General features: G+C 38.8%; 3 protein-coding genes across 7 annotated transcripts in view; 2 read left to right on the top strand and 1 right to left on the bottom strand.

Annotated features, from left to right (window-relative positions):
- The first annotated feature begins 618 nt into the window (after positions 1 to 618).
- Positions 619 to 3894, top strand: LOC136716154 (dual specificity protein phosphatase 13B). The gene is made up of 4 exons (XM_066693652.1): positions 619 to 789; positions 2111 to 2254; positions 2373 to 2594; positions 2919 to 3894. The coding sequence occupies exons 2-4, from the start codon at positions 2112 to 2114 to the stop codon at positions 3115 to 3117; spliced, it is 564 nt and encodes a 187-aa protein (XP_066549749.1). The 5' UTR covers positions 619 to 789; position 2111; the 3' UTR covers positions 3118 to 3894.
- A 975-nt stretch (positions 3895 to 4869) lies between these two features.
- On the top strand, positions 4870 to 7823 carry dusp29 (dual specificity phosphatase 29). Its single transcript, XM_066693650.1, has 4 exons — positions 4870 to 5069; positions 5641 to 5880; positions 6550 to 6770; positions 7161 to 7823. Exons 2-4 carry the CDS (start codon positions 5702 to 5704, stop codon positions 7388 to 7390), a joined length of 630 nt encoding a protein of 209 aa, XP_066549747.1. The 5' UTR covers positions 4870 to 5069; positions 5641 to 5701; the 3' UTR covers positions 7391 to 7823.
- Positions 7824 to 8396: 573 nt separating this feature from the next.
- Positions 8397 to 18394, bottom strand: part of kat6b (K(lysine) acetyltransferase 6B) — a 36860-nt gene continuing 26862 nt past the window's right edge. For all 5 annotated transcript variants that reach the window (XM_066693646.1, XM_066693647.1, XM_066693645.1 and 2 more), the window contains 5 exons: positions 16553 to 16784; positions 15982 to 16141; positions 14210 to 14446; positions 12491 to 12788; positions 8397 to 12125 (listed from right to left, as the gene is read on the bottom strand). In XM_066693646.1, the coding sequence (XP_066549743.1) occupies positions 9676 to 12125; positions 12491 to 12788; positions 14210 to 14446; positions 15982 to 16141; positions 16553 to 16784 (3377 nt within the window). In that variant the 3' untranslated portion in view covers positions 8397 to 9675. The remainder of the gene's footprint in view (positions 12126 to 12490; positions 12789 to 14209; positions 14447 to 15981; positions 16142 to 16552; positions 16785 to 18394) is intronic.

Below are 18394 nucleotides of genomic sequence, written 5' to 3'. Positions count from 1 at the left end.
AACTAAGCCAGAATCAGAGTATTTTCTTGAAGGAACCTGCGGGTCAGTTTAGATTACACTGCTGGGTAGTTTGTCCCAGATTTGCAAAGCTTTAAATGTGAAAGGGTGGGCAGCACATCTGGGAATCTGGTGTTTATTTAAGCAGCAACACCAATTAAAAAGTTACCTAATTTGTCACCCAGTTCCTGAGGCAAATAATCTTAGACAAATACACCTAAAATATAAGTTATTATTATTATTATTATTTATTATTATTAATAATAATAATAATAATAATAATAAAGTACAGTTGGTCTCTGTGGACTATAGTTCAAATATTTGCAGCCAGAGTTTTATCCCCTTATTAGCTTCATAAAACACTAATTATGTTCTGCTTAGGCACCTGAATCCTTTGAATTGGCAGTAGTAAAATAACAGTCTGGAAGGTAGTTCCTGAAATACTTTCAATTATGCTCTGAAGAGTTTAAGTAGTAACACATGTGGAAACGGTGGGATATATTCTCACACCTGCTTCTTCCCCAAGCAAATGCCTCAAGTCACTGGTGTTATGGAAATATTACATTATTCACAACGAAAAACAAATCAAGCTCGCCGGAGTCTGGGAGGCTCAGCTGCTTGCATCGACTGGGAAATGCTTTAGTAGCTCGAAGGTTTATAATTATCGCTGAATTAAAAAAGGAAACCGACTCCAGAGACCGAGCTGGAGATCAGTGTGACGCCTTCTGTAAGTGAAGAAACTGAGGGAGTCATTGTGGGGGGCAAAAAAAAGAAGAAATTGGCAGACAAAAAGTAAGTTTGCAATACTGTAAAGAAAACCAGCTTGTTGATTTATTTTACCTTCAACACGGGCTGTGACAAGGACGCCATGAGACATTAACTTAATAGCTTTTACTTTGTGTACAGGTGAATGTAAAGTGTGTAAACATAACCATCTACATTTACTTTTATATACAGTATAAATAAGGTATTCTGTGAATTTGATTAAAATGATTGTGTATGGATCATCCCTCATAGACTTAACTTGATTTAAGAATTTCATACAGAATAGAAGTCATAAGAAGCAGCCATGCACTGGATTGGAAAGCATTCACTGAGCTAAACTAATATGTACAAAACGGTTTACAGTAAGAACTTAAAGCTCAAAATGTTCAGAAAATAACAAGATGGGTGCATTAAACTAAGCAGCTCTCAGTTCAATAGGAAAAGCTACTTCACAGGAATGAGCCGGGCATTTTGAAGTGATTGCTAGGAACAGCTGAAAAGGGAATCCTAATTATAAACCTATCCCCCGGATAATGTGTATAACCTCTCCCAAGAACACAAACAAAATCCTTAATACAGCAACTTTCAGCCCAGTTTTTCAGGTCATATGTTGTTACCTCATTACTTGTTCATATGTTGATAAATAGGAATAAGGACATGTGCTGGCTTTGTTGTTGTTGGGGTGTCTAATAGGAATCAGCAGGAATAAAAAGCTCCATTGTATAACAGCTCAAGATTTATAGCCTGCAGGTTGTTATAAACCACTACCAATTGTGCACCTTTTTATGATTTTCAAATATGATGGAGCATATTTGCACATACAGATGCTTGAAGTTAGAATTAGAGTTGTAGAATACACTTTGCTTTAATTGAATAATTTGCTTTATCAGTATCAAAGAGATATCAACTCCTAAAAAACTGTAAATGTGTCTGGGTAATGTGAGTCTCATTTCCACTCCAGTGTTATCATGAAGGTCCAGGTGACACTGCTAATGCTCTTACACAACAGGTGGAAATGCCATTGTCCACGCAAAACAAGATCTTGTGCACGTATGATTCATTCAACCAGTTAAAGCCCCAGCGGAGGGGGAAAATCACACCCTACAGTACAGAGCACTAGACTGTAACTGGGAAATGGCATACCTGACGTTGACTGGATATGCCCAAGGTGTAGCAGGCAACTGGTGGAAACCTCTACTGGTGTGAGGCCACTGCTGAGACCACTATCAGGTGTTTGCTGATGGGAGTGAGTGTAAGACAGCATTAGGAGCATGGCACAGCGGAGGTTATTGTAACAGCTTAGATCAAGGCACTGCCCTGCCCCCCCTTCCCTTTTATCTTTCCCCAGGATGGCTTTGAAAAAAGTGCAGGACAACTCTGCTGGCCAGTATGAAACACCACCAATGAGTGAACTGCAGAGGCTCTTGTGGATGAACAGGCAATCTACTGGACACGTTAACGAAGTCTGGCCAAACCTCTACATTGGAGATGCGTATGTACTAAACCAGTTAGTGAAATAAAATAATGAAATCAGAACACTCACTGTAAAGAAAAAGAAAAAGTAAAAAAGTAAAAGCATTAAGTTGTTTTTCTGAATGCGTTTGGATTAGGTACACTGCTCGAGACAAAGGCGTGCTGTTTAACCTGGGAATCACCCACATAGTCAACGCAGCAGACGGGCGATACCACGTCAACACTGGCGCTCGCTTCTACAGAGACATGCCCATCCATTACTACGGAGTGGAGGCAGATGACGACCCAGAGTTTGATCTCAGTCCTTTCTTTTATCCTACTGCCAAGTTCATACGAGCAGCTCTCTCCCAACAAGGCAAGTTTGTAAAACGTTTCCAAGTTCAAGAAATTCCATCCTGGTGTTCTTTTCCCGAGAGTTCCGGTAAACTGTATTCCGCCATTCCGGCTATATATCAGAGAAATTTAAATTAATATTCAGTTTCCAAAGACAATGTAAATAAATTTAAAAATGTAAAACTAAAAGCCTCTCTTTAATTAATCTGTCAGTTAGGATTAGTGTTCAATGCCTTATTTATAATACAGACTGTAATTAGATATTCACATGTACGATGGGTGGTCTTTTGCCTTAGTCGTTAAGGGCCTGGTTTCGTGAGATGAAAGCACTCTCTCTCTCTTACAGGGAGGGTGTTTGTCCACTGTGCAATGGGAGTCAGCCGATCTGCCACCCTTGTGTTGGCCTTCCTAATGATCTGCGAGAACCTCACACTGGTCGACGCAATCAAGGCAGTCTGTGAACACAGGGATGTTTTTCCAAATTCGGGGTTCCTGAGCCAGCTTCGACAACTGGACCTTGCTTTAACTCTCCAGAGGACGACAAAATAGGACACATTCCCTTCCAACTCAATGCAGAAACTTTGTCTTTTCTTTTGTCTTTACCTTGGATTTTAAAATGGAACTACAAATAATGATATTTGTCAGTAGCAAAGATTAAAATAAGCTGCAATAACTCAGAGATCCTGACAAAGTACAGTATGGCTTAGTAGCAGCGTAACCTTGAAAAATACAAATTCACCGGCAGTCTGCAGCTGTAATCTATAAATAATGTATCTACTGTTTCACCTTCAGTAATTCTGCTGTTCATTACGTCCTACATTTCTTCAGATTCCTCCAAGCAAAGGAGAGAAAACACATCTGAAATGAAAACTCGTAAATAAATAAATGTCACAACTTTCTTATCAAATATGCAGTAAGGAATGGATTGTATTCATGAAAGGTTTTGACCTGTCCTTGCATTAAATGACTATTAATTGTGCAGGGAGTATGTTAACACTACAGGTTTGTCCGTAATTGAGTCTGGGAGTCATGACACAATGTTCTATCCGGCCCACCTGGGACATTCTCTTTTTCCAGATATAAAATAATATCCACACCGAAACCATGAAAAAGCTTATTACACCAACTCTAGTTTCTTCAGTTCCTATTCAAAAGAAAATCATTGCGGTTTAGTGTGTGTGTATAAAATTTTAATTTCAGATAGTAATAATCAGGTCATTCTTTGAAGTAAGCTAAAATAGCAGATGAAGCTGTCTTTCTCAAAAGGAATCTCCAGAGCACTGTAGTAAAAGATCCTGACATAACAATAAAAGGAATTCAATATCACAGGTTTAATGATTTCACTGTCACTCTGAATGATAGCAGAGCTCGACGATCTGAAAGAAAATAAAAGATTACGATGGTTGGAAACTTCACTGCAGACACGATACACGTGTTCTTTTCATACATCCAAGACCAAAATGCAATTATCATCACATTTCCAGTTTCAGAACTCACATTACTTGGATTGTGTCGAGCTCAGCAGAAGAAACGCCATATGGATTAGGTTTCGAGGCTTGCACCTTTGAGATTTCCTATTTATATTAAATTGGACTCTCTAAGTAACCCTGCTTTGGCAAATGACAGCTGCCTGCAGGGGGGCCCTGCATCTCACATGCTGGGTAAGGGCTGTTTAAAACATTAAATAACTAAATGAGCAATATACTTGTAAGAGCCACATTTTTTATTTTATTTTTATTTAAAATGATATATTCTGCACAACATATTATAACCATGAAATAAATATTTATTCTAACCACACTCTAAATCAAAGACATGACTGCATTCATATTCTGACCAAGGATATATACTGTACTCTTATTCTTAAAAATATGATGTATGGTAAGACACAGTTACCATCCACCATCCAGCAGGGGTCAGTGTTGCACATAAAGTCTAGATTTCCTCAAATGATTCAACATCGGTTATACCTAGTGGCCTTCAGCCAGGTTTGCACTGACACAGAACACCCAGCCAGAGCCCACAATGAGGGTAGCCTGGTTTAAGTGGTACAAATACCTAGTTCAGCAGAAGACTTATCCTGCACTGTGTCAAGATTTAAACCTCACAAGCTCAATACTGTGGACTTTAAATCCTGTAACGCACTGAAAGATTCAATTTTCCTCCACTAGCAAAAGTCAGTCACTTAACACCAGCTCAAAAGCTTTGATATACGTTCATAATTATTTTAGTCACAAGGCCTAACCAGCTATCCTTGTGAATGAGACTGCAAAGGGTCAATGTCATGGAGAGCAACAGCCAGTCTCGGGCGTAGAGTTACAGGAGCCAGTATTTCAGCTTTCGCTCTGACACATGCCGAGAGTCCCTCTGTGGACCAGGGCACACGCAGAGCCAAAGTCACTAGATCAATGGCCTAAAAATATCACTTATACTCCGCTTCTGCTACTAACGACTTATTCAGATTGCCCTGCTTTCAGTCAGCAACACAGCAAGTGTATGAGGTAAGTCATTTTCGTAACTAACAAACTAAACAACAAAGTTTTAAGTTATACAAAGAGTCGGCATGATTGTGAAGTCAAAAAACTGAATGAACAGTAGAATACAATACTATTATCGTTGTATTTTGCATTGTCTCCTGTCATAAATGATCCTTCAAGTTTCAATAATAAAATATTCTATATGCCATTTTAAATTAAACATGCACGCTTATGAACAAATAAGGAAGTTGTACTTTGTTTTCACAATAAGTTGCTTGAGGTCATTTGTGTTTTGCCCCAGCAGCTTTAATTTATTTTGTATTTACCCATCATCACATTATTATTGTAAGTGGAGGATCAATTAGGTAACAGCATAGGGATGACAGGTTCACTGGAAGGGAAATTTACATTTCCAGATGAGAGAAACTATAATACAACCCTTAAAGTAAAATTCTGCCAGTTCTTCAATAGTCATAAGCTTAATTATTGCTTTCATTGAATGCCAGAAGTGTTACACTAATATGGAAATGTCTTTACAAAAACCAAGAAATAAAACACCCCAAATGTAAATTAAAATGAGTGCTCTCTCTTCCAGGGAATGCACAGTGAAACCCTGACGGGAGAGAAGTGAAGAGCAATTCAGTCACGATCCAACAATGAGTACCTGCGGCCCAAAGCCTCCAAAAAAGAAAAATGCTTATGCCCCTGTGAAGGTAGATCCAGACATTGAATATGTCACACCTGGAGCCTTCGAAATGGAGAGACTATTCTGGCACGGGGGTGTAGCATATACACATGTCAATGAGGTGTGGCCCAATGTCTACATTGGCGATGAGTAAGTAAAGACCATCTGAACTATTTCATAATAACACTAACATTAATACATTTAATAATTGGAAGACAGGACAATGAATTCTTAGTACTGCAATTTTTTTTTGTCCGCCTCTGTAGCTCACACTGCATAACTACAGCAGATTGCTCCTGACCACATGCTTTGTCTGTCGAGGTCATTTGTTGTATGAGTTCTGAACAATGTGCTCAGTAAGCCAGGGGTTTTGTCTCAGATCACTTGCTAAGGTCCTGCATTTCCACTTGTTCATTGCTCGCTGGGTTGTCAAAGCATGAAAGCATTATTACAGGCTCTTAAAATCACTTGTAGGAAATTATCCGAGTAATGAAAAGATAAGATAGGTAAATTAAAATTGTATACAGTTGTAGTCGGGTCGGGTGTATGAACACCATTCTTTACAATGATATTTGACAATTAAAATACATAACATTTATTAAACTAATCTATAAATATATTTTCAGTTCGTTAAACACTGATCAAGACTAGAGAAAACAAGATTTCTGTTGACTGAGCAAAGTGTTTAATGTGTGTGTATTTGTGTGGATGTTTTAAATAGTTGATTATAGAATGCAATATTTTAAGATTAAATACGTTTTTTTGTGTTAGACACTAAGTAAACAAGAGAAGACGCCATTGAACTCACCTTTCTTGCAGGAAGACGGCGTTAGACCGGTATAACCTGGAGAAGATGGGCATGACTCACATTCTCAATGCAGCCGACGGCAAGTGGAACGTGGGAACCGGGCCTGAATATTACAGCGACATCAACATCGACTACTACGGAGTTGAAGCTGAAGATATTCCTAGTTTCGACCTCAGTGTGTTCTTCTACCCTGCAGCACAATTTATCGACCATGCCCTCAGCAAACCCGAAAGTAAGGCGGGAAAATAATAGTCATAACAGTGATAATGATTAGTAATGTCAAGAACAAACTTTTTCATTTGCAGCAGTTTCATTTTGAGAACGTTGCTCTGTGAAGATGATTCCATAAAAACAAAAAGATATTATTTTACTACAAGTAATGGCATGAACTGCTTATCATGTTTGGAAATGCCAGGGTTAGTAAAATTGTATTTATTGTGACAGTCCTTAAAACACTTTATAAAACAAGCATTTGTCTACCAGTTTTCAATATGCTAAACTTGCTGCCATTACCAAGTTTAATTTTTAAATAATTGGCGTGATTATAGAATTTTATACATTGATATGTAATAAACATTAAATGTTATTTCCCCCCCCCCCCCACCACCCCAATTTCTTTCAGATAAGCTTTTGGTGCACTGTGTCATGGGAAGAAGTCGATCAGCCACACTATTTCTAGCCTATCTCATGATTTACAAGGAAATTACAGTGGTTGATGCAATTAACCATGTGATAAAACACAGGTGTATCTTACCCAACCGGGGCTTTTTAAAACAGCTCCGACAGCTCGACATTGACCTTCAGATTGAGAGGAGAAACAGAAAAAATGGCATCAATTCAAATGGGAAATAAAAGGAAAAATTCTTACACAATTACATGCTTTAATATTGAAAGAAGATCGTGATGTGCATTTTCATTTGTATTCAGTTTTAGTTATTTGTACTGTTCTTAAAATATTTGCACATCTGGTTTCTCCTCAGAGTGATAGAACCAAATTATTTTTGCTCAGAAATACTGTGCTAATTATTTCTGTTGCAGAAATGTTTATAATATGTCATTTTTATAAAGTCTATAAATCATTTTAAGTATCTAAGCTGTGCAGAACTTTCAAAACATCAAGCAAAAGTCTTCAGTAAATTATAAATTTAAAGCATGTAGTATGCTTTTTTGGTAGTTGCAAGAGTCTAATACAAATGTGTGTAAATTCCAATTGTGCATTTAATTTTGCTACGTCATTCACCCGTTTTCCTTAAAAAATAAAATAAATAAAAAAATATAAAATGTGTTCAGGTAACATGTCAACTTATGTTCAATTTTTTTTGTTTAATGCATAATAATGCAACTCAGGTAGCTTTAGATTCAGTACTTGTAAATGTATCTCGACACCTATAAATGTTTTAAAACTGTTCCGCTCCCAATTATGGAATGCATTCCTTTCAATTAATATATGTGGTCTGTGTTATTACCCAGCAAGAGTCATAGGGAAAGCATGAAGACATTGAAAGACATTGTAGATACTTTATCTGAGCTATTTGCAGCAGAAGCTAAAAAAGCAAGGTGGGGAAATTAAAACAAACAAAAAACTGATTACATCTGGAACATCAAATATTGCAACAAACTTTGCAGAATAAAAAGTTTAATACCAGATTGACATTCCACGACCCTTGGGACACCCAAAGATCTCAGATTACACAGCTACATTATATTATTCCTCGCCCCTCAGCAAGATGTATCAGTTTTCTCTTTAACTGCAGCTCACATCTTCATTAACTCTTCCTTGACAATTCATCTTAAGCAATACAGGTATTTTCAGGACAAGACAAGCTCCCAGACATTTTACAAAAGACAGCAGTCCATAAATGGCTCATCATAATTTATTTTATGCTAAAATGTACAGCATTTTTTAAGTGACTGACTAAAAAGATAACTCATAAATACAAGACTGTCATTCTGTCCTATTTTGTACACATATCCAGGTTTCCCTCTCATTCCTACCAGTCACTCTGTACAGGTACAAAGGCTACAAAAAAGCAATATAAACAGACACAAATACAATTTGCTTTTTACATGCGATTTGTTAGCTTAGTTTGGTCTATTCACAGGCTACTGCTCTACGCTTTTGTAAAATATAAATCCAACATTTTATAAAGATAGAAAAAAATCTACAGATGGAATGAAAATGTAAGTTTAAAGGCATTTTCATAAAATAGCAACTTTGGACTAAATGTACGTTTGTTTTCTCTTTATTCTGCCACATTTCTGGACATGTTCGGTGAAATGCTTTAGAATCGTATGGGTACAAACACTGAGATATGCTTCATTATTTAGACAGAAATCAGTTTGCATTATAAAACGGAAAGCTGCCTCATTTAAGGAAATTTGTTACAAAAAGTACTGAATTATACACATTTAGCAATAAAACCTTTCAAACTGAACAACTGAAACGAGACTAAGTTTTACAATTTTTACAGTATTAGAATTAACAAAAATATAGTTTAATCTTCCTCCCAGTACAGGGAAACCTAAATCAAGGCCATAAATTCTTAAAATGGCTTGCTATTAAGCACAACACTTGTACAGTACTACTTAATGCACTGTCACTAACAAAGACGTCGTAGCATGCTAAGTGTCACCTTACAAAAAATAAAACGAAAATGTACAATAATTTAAATATATAAAGGCATAAGTATGGAACAAAATCTAAATTTCAGTACTGCTGGACAGGTACACGTAAAAGGCTCCAAAATGTCCAAAATATTATATTTGTAGCAGGCACATTAAATGGCTCCATTATACAGGCTGCTACAAAACTGCAGTCTCCCCCCACTGAAGCCCCCGTTCAGTACAGCTCAGTATATCACAGGCTGCTGCGCTCATCAAAGGAGAACAACACGAACCAAACAAAAAGTCATCTTCATTTTGATGATGTAAGGCTTCCCATTAAAAAAAAAAAAAAAAAAACATTTTTTTCCAACAAAAAGACTTTTTTTTTTGCATTCATACCAAGTGCTGGTTATTTTTAGTTTTTTTTTAAAGAAAAGAAAAACAAAAGAAAAAAGTTTCCACAAAACGGTGCTCCAGGCATAGTTGTGCATTTTGGATACTATGCACTTCGATTGATAGTTACCAGGATCCAACTAACGCCTCATGAAGGGTCCGTTTAGAGGCTGTTTAGACATGCCCGTGTTCATGTACCCATGATGGCCTGCTGGCGTGTACATCATGTTGCTGTGTGGCGGGCCTTGCATGGGTTGCTGGGGGTATGGCTGCGTTCCCATCATTCCCATCTGCATAGAGTACTGTGGGGACTGATTCATGTATGCCGCGTGGTTTCCATGATAGCTGCTGTTCATCATCGGCTGAGTCATCCTGTAGCCGTTCATTGCATTAAGGGGGTTCATGTTCATGTTCATCGAGTTGACGTTGTACGCTGGTGCGGGCATGAGATTCACGCCCATGTTCATCCGTGGCATGGCTAGCGTCCGAGCAGGGGCCTGCATTGCCACCGACTGTGAAGCCCGTCCGTACATCTGCTGCTGATGATGGGGCAGCGGCGCCGATTTAGAGCGCATCGAAACGTGGCCCTTGACTGGCATCTGCGTCTGCAGCCTCTGGGAAGGCGGGATTCCTATGTTTGGTGCAGCCATGTTACGTTGCAATAGAGAGGGAGGCAGATTCATGGGCGGAGGGGTCAGGTTGGGTGGAGGGGTCATGGTGGCCTGTGTCTGGGGTCCCCCCGGGACAGAATGCGGAGACTGAGAGAGAGAAACGAGACCTGTGTTGCTCAGCGGTGAAGACAGAGAGACACTGTTTGCATAGGATGTGACAGAAGCTGAATGGTTATAAGGCAATGGATGATCCATCAGAGTGTTGGTTAATTGCTGTAGTTTTGCCAAGCTAAAGGTTGCTGATGGCTGTGAATAATGTCCACCACCATAATCACTTTGGCTCATCCTCTCGTAAATGCCAATATTTGGGTTGCCAGTCTCTGGGATATCGGACAACTGCATTGGTGATGCGAAGTTGGTAGGCATGCCACACTGTGACAGCTGTTGCTGGGTATTGCTTGGGGGTCTTTCCACAACACACCCTTGGGGCGATTTGACACTGCAGTTCTGTGGAGAGTTAATACTGTTCTGTTGAATCATGCTACAGCTCCCGTTAATGTTGGCCATCTGCTGGGTCACTGCACAGCTGCTCTGAGAAAGGCTACTGGAGGAAATGTTACTGTATGAGCAACTATTCTGGGAAGAGTTATTTCCACAAATGCTGCCACCTAACGTTGAATCATAGCTACTAGGGTTTTCGTAATTTTCTGTTGTGCTCTCAATACTGCCAAGATCACTAAATCCACTGTCAACAACCTGCTGAGAATGGTCTGAAACTGAAGGGACATCCATCATTGGGCTGGTTTCCATATTTTGCAAAGATGGCACTGAAATAGCACTCTGATCAGGGCTGATTTGTGTATAGCTGTTCTCTAGAACAGAAACGGCCGGGCTATTTACAGAACGCACTGACTGACTGGGATGAGAGTGCACCGACGATATAGGGCTGCTGTGGTCGGACTGCTGACAATCATCCATGGTGGCCATCTGAGGGCTTTGGTCAGCGTGAGCATAGCTTTGCAAGCTTCTACACGCTTCCTGTGTTTCCACACAGTCCTGGAAATTGCTTTCTTGCTCATTTTCCTGGGTGAGGGACTGTACTGCTTGTACCGTTTCGGTGTCAATTTCCGTGCAAATGGTATGATCCTCTTTTATTACAGGGCTCAAGGATTCACTCTCCTTTTGGTCAAGGTCATTATTGTTCTCGTCGTCTGACTCGGACTCCGGCGGATGATCAGAGTCCACAATGTTCTCGTTAACTTCATCACTCATATCAGGAGCCAGATCTTCACTACAGTTCACAGTTTGATCGTTATTTTGCACTTCATTGTTCGCAACATGAAGGTCTAAAAAAGCTTCTGGATACTCGGGCTGCTCTTTCAAGGCCTCTGCAGTACTCTCCTCTTTTTCCAGCTCGGTTGAATCTACATGACTGTCATCCTCATCATCTGCGTCGTGATCCTCGTTATGCACTGGATCTTCTTCATCGTCGTCGTCTTCCTCATGCTCCTCCGCATGTGAAGCGGGCTCCTGCTCCTCTACTATATTCTCCCCTTCTTCATGGTCATCCTCTGCGTGATCAAGTGCTTCCTGGGCCTCGTCGTGGCTGTACACGTCTTCTGGAGAACCTAGTTTCTCGAAAAACTCCTGCTTTTTCGGAAGCAACTCTTCGGGACTCTGCGACTCGGAGAGAAGTTTCTCAAGCTCTGTATCCAATGGTTCAATCTCTCGGCCCGGCTCGCTGTCCTCCTCTGTGATTGCAGGAGCCTTTCCGTGGTCCTCCTTCAGTTCTTCTGCCAAAATCTGGTGGTCTGCCTCCATAGGAGTTTCAGGTGGGGTGTACAGATTCAACTTGAAGCCCATCTTTCGTTCCTTCTTCAGTCTCCACTTGGGTGGGCCACGTTTCACCCCTTTTGGCCAGCCTTTCTTACGCTTAACAGGTTGAGGATTGTCTTCTTTTTTCACAGGTCCATTTGAGCCTACAGGAGAAGCACAATATAGATTACAAATTGTGGTGTTATAATACACAACTCCACCGATAGTTGTTAAATAGCAGAAGGCGATGTATTTTGACAAACATTTATTTCCGTTACAAAACACCCCATTCAATGCAACATGGCAATCCAATGTACCTGGCAAACCCCTCTGAAAACCTTTCTAATGGGAGTCCGTATTAGTGACATATGAAAATGTAACCCACAACTGAACCTTGGGATGTTTACAGCAAGTCCAGGTGCCAACTTTCTACCTATTATTTTCTAATATATAATTTTTAGTTATATTTAAGAAAGAGAAATGTATCAAAATAGGTTTATAAAATAAAAAAGTGGCAGGGGACAATTACCTTTTGTTTTCTCTTGTTTCGCATTTTGATTCCTGTATTTGTGATTGTCACTCTCTTCAGCCTTCACACGTCTCTGCCAGCCACGACGGCGCTTCACAACTCTTCGAAGAGGTCTCTCTTCATCCTCCGTTTCAGCCATTTTGCACGTAGGCTCCAGAAGGGGCATCGGCCTCTCCTCGTCCGAGTTCTCAAAGGGTTCGTTGAGCACCTCCGTAGTTTCGGAGATGGTCTCTGTGGTAACACTGCTGTTAACCCGTCTTCGTTTACGGCCTCTCTTCCGCCTGAGGATGGGTGGTCTCTGAAACCATAATAAAAAGCACAACTTGTATTATCAAAATTAAAAGGAATTGTGTGAGTTGTGGCACATTATCTTGCCTTCAGGCATGATCATGTGTGCCTGATTTTAAATGCTAACAGCAGCCTGAATCCCAACCCTAGCCAATGCTCACATTTCTAACAAGACCCATAGTAATCTACATCCAATTGAGTTAAGTTAGTAGAAAACCTAATCTTAGCAAAAGCCTAAGTTTAATAGGAACCCTTTCGAATTCAATTTCTTCCGTTTTCCTTTTTCAAATCATGACATTTTTCTTAAACATCCAAATGTTTAATGCATTTAGATCTAGCAATACTTCAACTAAATTTAAATATTGCCTTATCTCATAATACAATAAATGGACTAGAAAGTTCAAAGGCTGAGAACTAAACAGCCACTTCAAAAATATGAAACATTTAAATGGCTGACTTTCTAAAAAAGATAAACCAGCAACATATGAACTACAATGCTCTGACATATATATACACATATATACATATACAAATACACACATATATATATTTGAATAAGAACTGAATTAGTGGATTTAAAGATATAAACCACATGTGCAGTAATATTCGGTTTAAACACAAGAGGGCAGGGCAGGGCTGTATAAACAAAACCGTAATAACCACAAGCACATCATTATCCATAAACACAACCAAATGTTCTCTCTCATGCATTCTTTCTGATCCAATCTGTCAATCCGAGAGATGCCAACAAACAGCCAGTTCATAAGGAACAGCCAGACATTACTTGATTGAGAATCTGTCTCTTCTAGTTCAGACAAACTACAACCACAATTTTACTTTGATATTCTTCTCAAGCAGTTTTTATGGCCAAAAAAACATGCACTCAACCATTATGGGGTTAACCAAAGTACACGAATGCATGTAGCATCTAATTTACAAAACAGAGCAAAAGCATCTTAAATCTGATCATTGCATATGTAATATTTTTGATGATGGGCTGAGTTGAAGTAACATCTATACAAAAATGAATGTCTGTATACCTAAAAAGTACATAGTTCTGTAATTTGCCCAATTAATCTATCTTGAGAGCCACAGGGTCTTCTGGTTATCATTCTAACTGACAAGATTGGTCTTCCCAAAGCTTGATATTTTTAAAGGTAATGTCACAGATAAAGAAAGGGCTGTGGAGTGACCAAAATAGACTTCCAAATGGCAGATTTAGCATTTATGTGGGATAACATCCAATATATGAATTTTTACCAATATGCTTTCAATTATTCCCAAGTTTTAATTCAAATCAACAGATAGCTACAAAGTAAACTGTTAAAGCTTTGTGGATTGGACATAAGAGAAATCACTGGGACCATAATGGAAAAATAAATCTATACTTAAAATTAAATTTCTTCCAAAGACATCCACTGTTTGACTTACCTTTCTTTTAAAGCCAAGCATAGCCTGTGCTTTTGTCAGTATAGGTGGTGAACTATCAACATCATCCTCGTCATCATCACTGCATTCTTCAATGTCCTCAACAGGCCAATCTACCGACCTGCGGAACGTGTTCTTGCACGGGACTTTCGTAGGCGGTTGTCTGCGGTGGTGTGTTAATGCGTAGACTTCTTGCTCTTCTTTTTCCCAAGAACTAGCCTGTTCCATTAAGCGTTCAGCCTGAGATTTAAGAAAATAAATACAAATACAACAGTTCCGACTTTACAATATCAAAGCCCATGGAAATTAGATTAATCTAGCTAGATCTCCCCCCCCCCTCCCCTGTTCTCTACTACCACTAGAGGACTGTTAAACTGGAAGATTGCTCCTTGATTAGCTGTTTGTCTCACTGTAACAGTTGTGATAAGCAACCACACAAGATTGCATTTCATGGAATATTTAGTACTATTAATAATGTAGTGAATTGATTCAGGTCATTTTGTACTGCATTATAGGCCTACTGACAACAAACATTTTAACCCGTTAATAAACACAGGCTTAATTCGGCAGCCATCCTGCAATGCATACAAACAGGATTAAGAGACTTCGAGAGAAGTTTTAAAGATTCTGAAAAATGTCAAATATTTTCATATACACAGAAGGCCTATTTATAGAAGCTTAAAGAAGAGACTCCTGAACATTCAATTGACTGCTACAGCTTTGTGGTTTATTTCACAATTGTAATTGTGTTGCATTGTAACCAGAATGATGTTCACATCACTGTGCATAGTGGTTTTAATTGACTACCATAGGCGATTCACTATTAGATAACAGCTACCTTGTGATTGGGATGAAATCTAAAAAGTCACACAGCTAGAATGAGATCCAAAGGTATACAGACACGTTTCAATCCATCCTGCTAGTCAACTCTCAGAGGTGATTATTTACATATTGCCTGCTTTGTCTCGTCAATAGATTTTATATTATATCTATATATGGCTATATTACAATAGAATAAAACATTGAGTGCTGGGGTGAGGCAAGGCAAACAGATCAGTGTCTTCAGCGAAACCTTGGAATTTGGGATGATCTGCGGTTTACTCTTTATTCTATTATTCGTTGCTTCAGCTTAAAGTAAAACTCCCTCTCTCACACACACACACACACTGAAGGTCACTTGCCCGTACAAGGCATTACTTATTTACAGTATATTTAGAAAATGAAAAACTACTTTTATGATCCAATAAAAAAAATGGGAGCCACCTTATCAGTAGGGGATTAACTCTAATGAACTATGAGGTCTTTACTCAAATGGATCTTTTGACTTCAAGAGCTAAATTGGATTATAACCCTTTTCATTCTAGACTGGCAAACAATACATTGGAAAGGTTTAGTAAACACTCTGTAGTTTCTAATAATATTTTGTGTCACATGAGAAAAACACCATGTTTTGCAAGTTCCTATGCTTACTTGTCCATATACACATTACCACCAAACTAGGTGATTCACAGAACTATTACACACCCAACACTTGTCAATTAATTATGACTGCTGACAATGTGGAGCAGCAGTGAGTGGATACATAAAAAATAAAAATGTGCTGTGGTGGACAGAGAAACGTGTTTCATTAGAGACTGACTCTGTGCAGCAGGGTAGGCAAGCCCTATAAACAACACAGGCAGACTTTCTGCACCTTCTTTCAACTTGCTTAACCTGCGGCAGCGTAAATGTGTGATTCATCATCGAAACGGAGAAAACTGATCAAGCAAACATACCTCCATTTCTGCTTCCCGTTCCTCCTCAGAAACTACTGCATTGGGAGCTACTACTGGAGACCAGCACAGAGAGTCTGGATCGACTTCATTCATTCGGGGATTGGCTTTAAGCTTTTCTGTGTGTTTTTGGATCATCTTTTCTCTTCGGATGATCACAAACCTAAAGAAAATATGAATACATTAAAAAAATTTGACTTTCATGTTGAGAGGTTAGACTAACAATAGATTCCAAGAAACAAGATGTGGTGGTGGGAGGGGCAAAAAACAAAGGGGTATTTATTCTATAACATTTAATTCTCAGCTGTATTTTTTTCATAGTTTGAGATTTGTAATACAAATGAACTAAGACATCTATAGATTAACAAATAAAGATAATAGTGTCTTGTCAGGCACAATGATACTGTATTTCAATGAGGTAGAATCATCTGATCTCTTGGAACTCCAACCTTTCAAATTGTAGCAGCACCAAGGGGTAAAAAAACCACATAACAGACAGCTTATGCAAATATGGTAAATAGTCATTAATGACAGGTTCTTGATTAGTGTGAAAATTAAACCCAATGTATCTCACCTGCCATCCTGCCTGTCAATCATGTTGAGCTGCTGTAGAGTTGTTGCAATGTCATGTGGACACATCCCAGTGGCCCTGCTTATTCCTTTAATACTGATACGTTTATCTGTGTGGTTATACAGGTACTCTAATATGACACTTTTCCAATACGCCAAGTAAGATAAGCGACCCAGATCTGATAGTGGCTTTTCCGGGGACCCAGCTTGTCCTTCTTGCCTTGAAAGTAAGTAACCTAAAAATTGAACAAAATAAGAGCATTAAAAAAAAAAAAAAAAAAAGTTGCCACACTTTTGCAACACAAAAGGTACAATACAGTTGCTGCTGCCATTTCACCTTCAAACAGCATAAAAAGGTGAGCCAATCCATTGCATTTCTTCAACCCCTGTCAGATGCTATGACACACGCTGTGAAGGGCAATAGAGAAACCTCGAAGTTTACAGAAAAAATAAGGAAAACAAAGCAAACCCGTAAAACAAAATGAAAGAAACCGCTGGGTGTCATTGCTCACCTGAGACAAGAGAGGCAGGAGAACAAAACATAACAATAATGGTAGCTTTCTACCTGTAATTAGTCAGAGCAATGTTGCTGAGGACTGACTATCACCACCACTCAGAACCCTGTCACATGTATTGTGCATTACACTCATACCTAGTTTTATCAGAAATATAGAAACTGCAGATTGAAAAAGATATATAGATATACACACATATATACAAACATTTTTTATATATAAATACAAATGCAGATGCATTAAATCTACTGGAGCTCATTAAAATACAGACTTCACAATTCATTTTAAAAGGTCTTGACTTTATTCCAAAGAAATGTATATTCATCTTGGTCTTTTTGTATGTTACTTATAAACATACATTTTAAATGTTCTGTATTTGTATTCTCTGGTTTTAAATAGCATTTTTAGCAGTTATTAGTGGTTTCAGTGTACTTGTGTGTGTTGCCAAGAAGGATTTCTGCAAAGCAGATTATGTCACTGCTTCATGAGTCACAGTGAAGGTTTTTGCCACAGGCATTTTTATGTGCCTGCAAGGCTTTGTGAAGAGAAATAACCAGAAGGAGGCTGATTAAACTGCTTCAGGGCTCCACTCTTCATTAAATCAAGACACCCAAAATAAAAGAATATACAGAAAAGTATGGGATGATTACATAATTAAAAACACACCTATTCAAGTAAATATGGCAGCTATTTAAAAAAGCAACTTAAAGAATGTTGAGATCACAATGTGCCCTGAACCAAGAACAGTGTTCATTATAATTACAGCTTCAGTAGTATAAATTGGAAAAAAAAAGTAATATAAACAGTTTTATATCTATCTATCTTGCGTGTCTTAAGTTATACAATCCAAACATCATTGCTACTAGCTCGCCTGCATTTTCCAATAAAGGCTTCTAAAACCTCAGAACTCAACAGTGTTCAATCCCCCTTAATCCCCTTCTTTGTTATTTGCACCCTCTCAATATCTCAGATCCTCTGCATTATCTGAATGGTTCTCACAGTGAAGGAGAGAATCAAATGCTTCATTAAAGCTCTCCAAATACACACATCCCAGATCCCACCACCTCCTTAGAAAAAAAGCTCCCAACCAACAAAAGGACTGCAACAAAACCAAATTGCTGCCTAAACATGGGAACAGCTTGGGTCCGGCTCGTTTCTCATGCGGACGCGGAGGCCCCCCCCGATCTGCAGGACTGTTCCAGGGATTCAAAGCGTAAAGGAAAGCGGGGTCTTGTGCTAAATGGCTAAGAGTTCCAAATGTGAGGTTGTTTTAACAAAGGGCCACTTAAGTAAAGCTTTACTTCTAAATGTAGCTAATTATGAAAACCCTA

Source organism: Amia ocellicauda, chromosome 20 (genome assembly GCF_036373705.1).
Source record: "Amia ocellicauda isolate fAmiCal2 chromosome 20, fAmiCal2.hap1, whole genome shotgun sequence".
Taxonomy (NCBI): Eukaryota; Metazoa; Chordata; class Actinopteri; order Amiiformes; family Amiidae; genus Amia; species Amia ocellicauda.
The sequence above is the reverse complement of the archived record's forward strand: the minus strand, read 5'-3'. Positions and strand labels throughout refer to the sequence as shown.

What these genes read in the sequence shown, in the direction of transcription:
- LOC136716154 (XM_066693652.1), top strand. Translation starts at nt 2,112, where the DNA reads ATGGCTTTGAAAAAAGTGCAGGACAACTCTGCTGGCCAGTATGAAACA. An exon ending in AACCTCTACATTGGAGATGC is followed by an intron (nt 2,255 to 2,372) that starts GTATGTACTAAA and finishes CGTTTGGATTAG; the next exon opens with GTACACTGCTCGAGACAAAG. An exon ending in GCTCTCTCCCAACAAGGCAA is followed by an intron (nt 2,595 to 2,918) that starts GTTTGTAAAACG and finishes TCTTACAGGGAG; the next exon opens with GGTGTTTGTCCACTGTGCAA.
- dusp29 (XM_066693650.1), top strand. Translation starts at nt 5,702, where the DNA reads ATGAGTACCTGCGGCCCAAAGCCTCCAAAAAAGAAAAATGCTTATGCC. An exon ending in AATGTCTACATTGGCGATGA is followed by an intron (nt 5,881 to 6,549) that starts GTAAGTAAAGAC and finishes CCTTTCTTGCAG; the next exon opens with GAAGACGGCGTTAGACCGGT. An exon ending in TGCCCTCAGCAAACCCGAAA is followed by an intron (nt 6,771 to 7,160) that starts GTAAGGCGGGAA and finishes AATTTCTTTCAG; the next exon opens with ATAAGCTTTTGGTGCACTGT.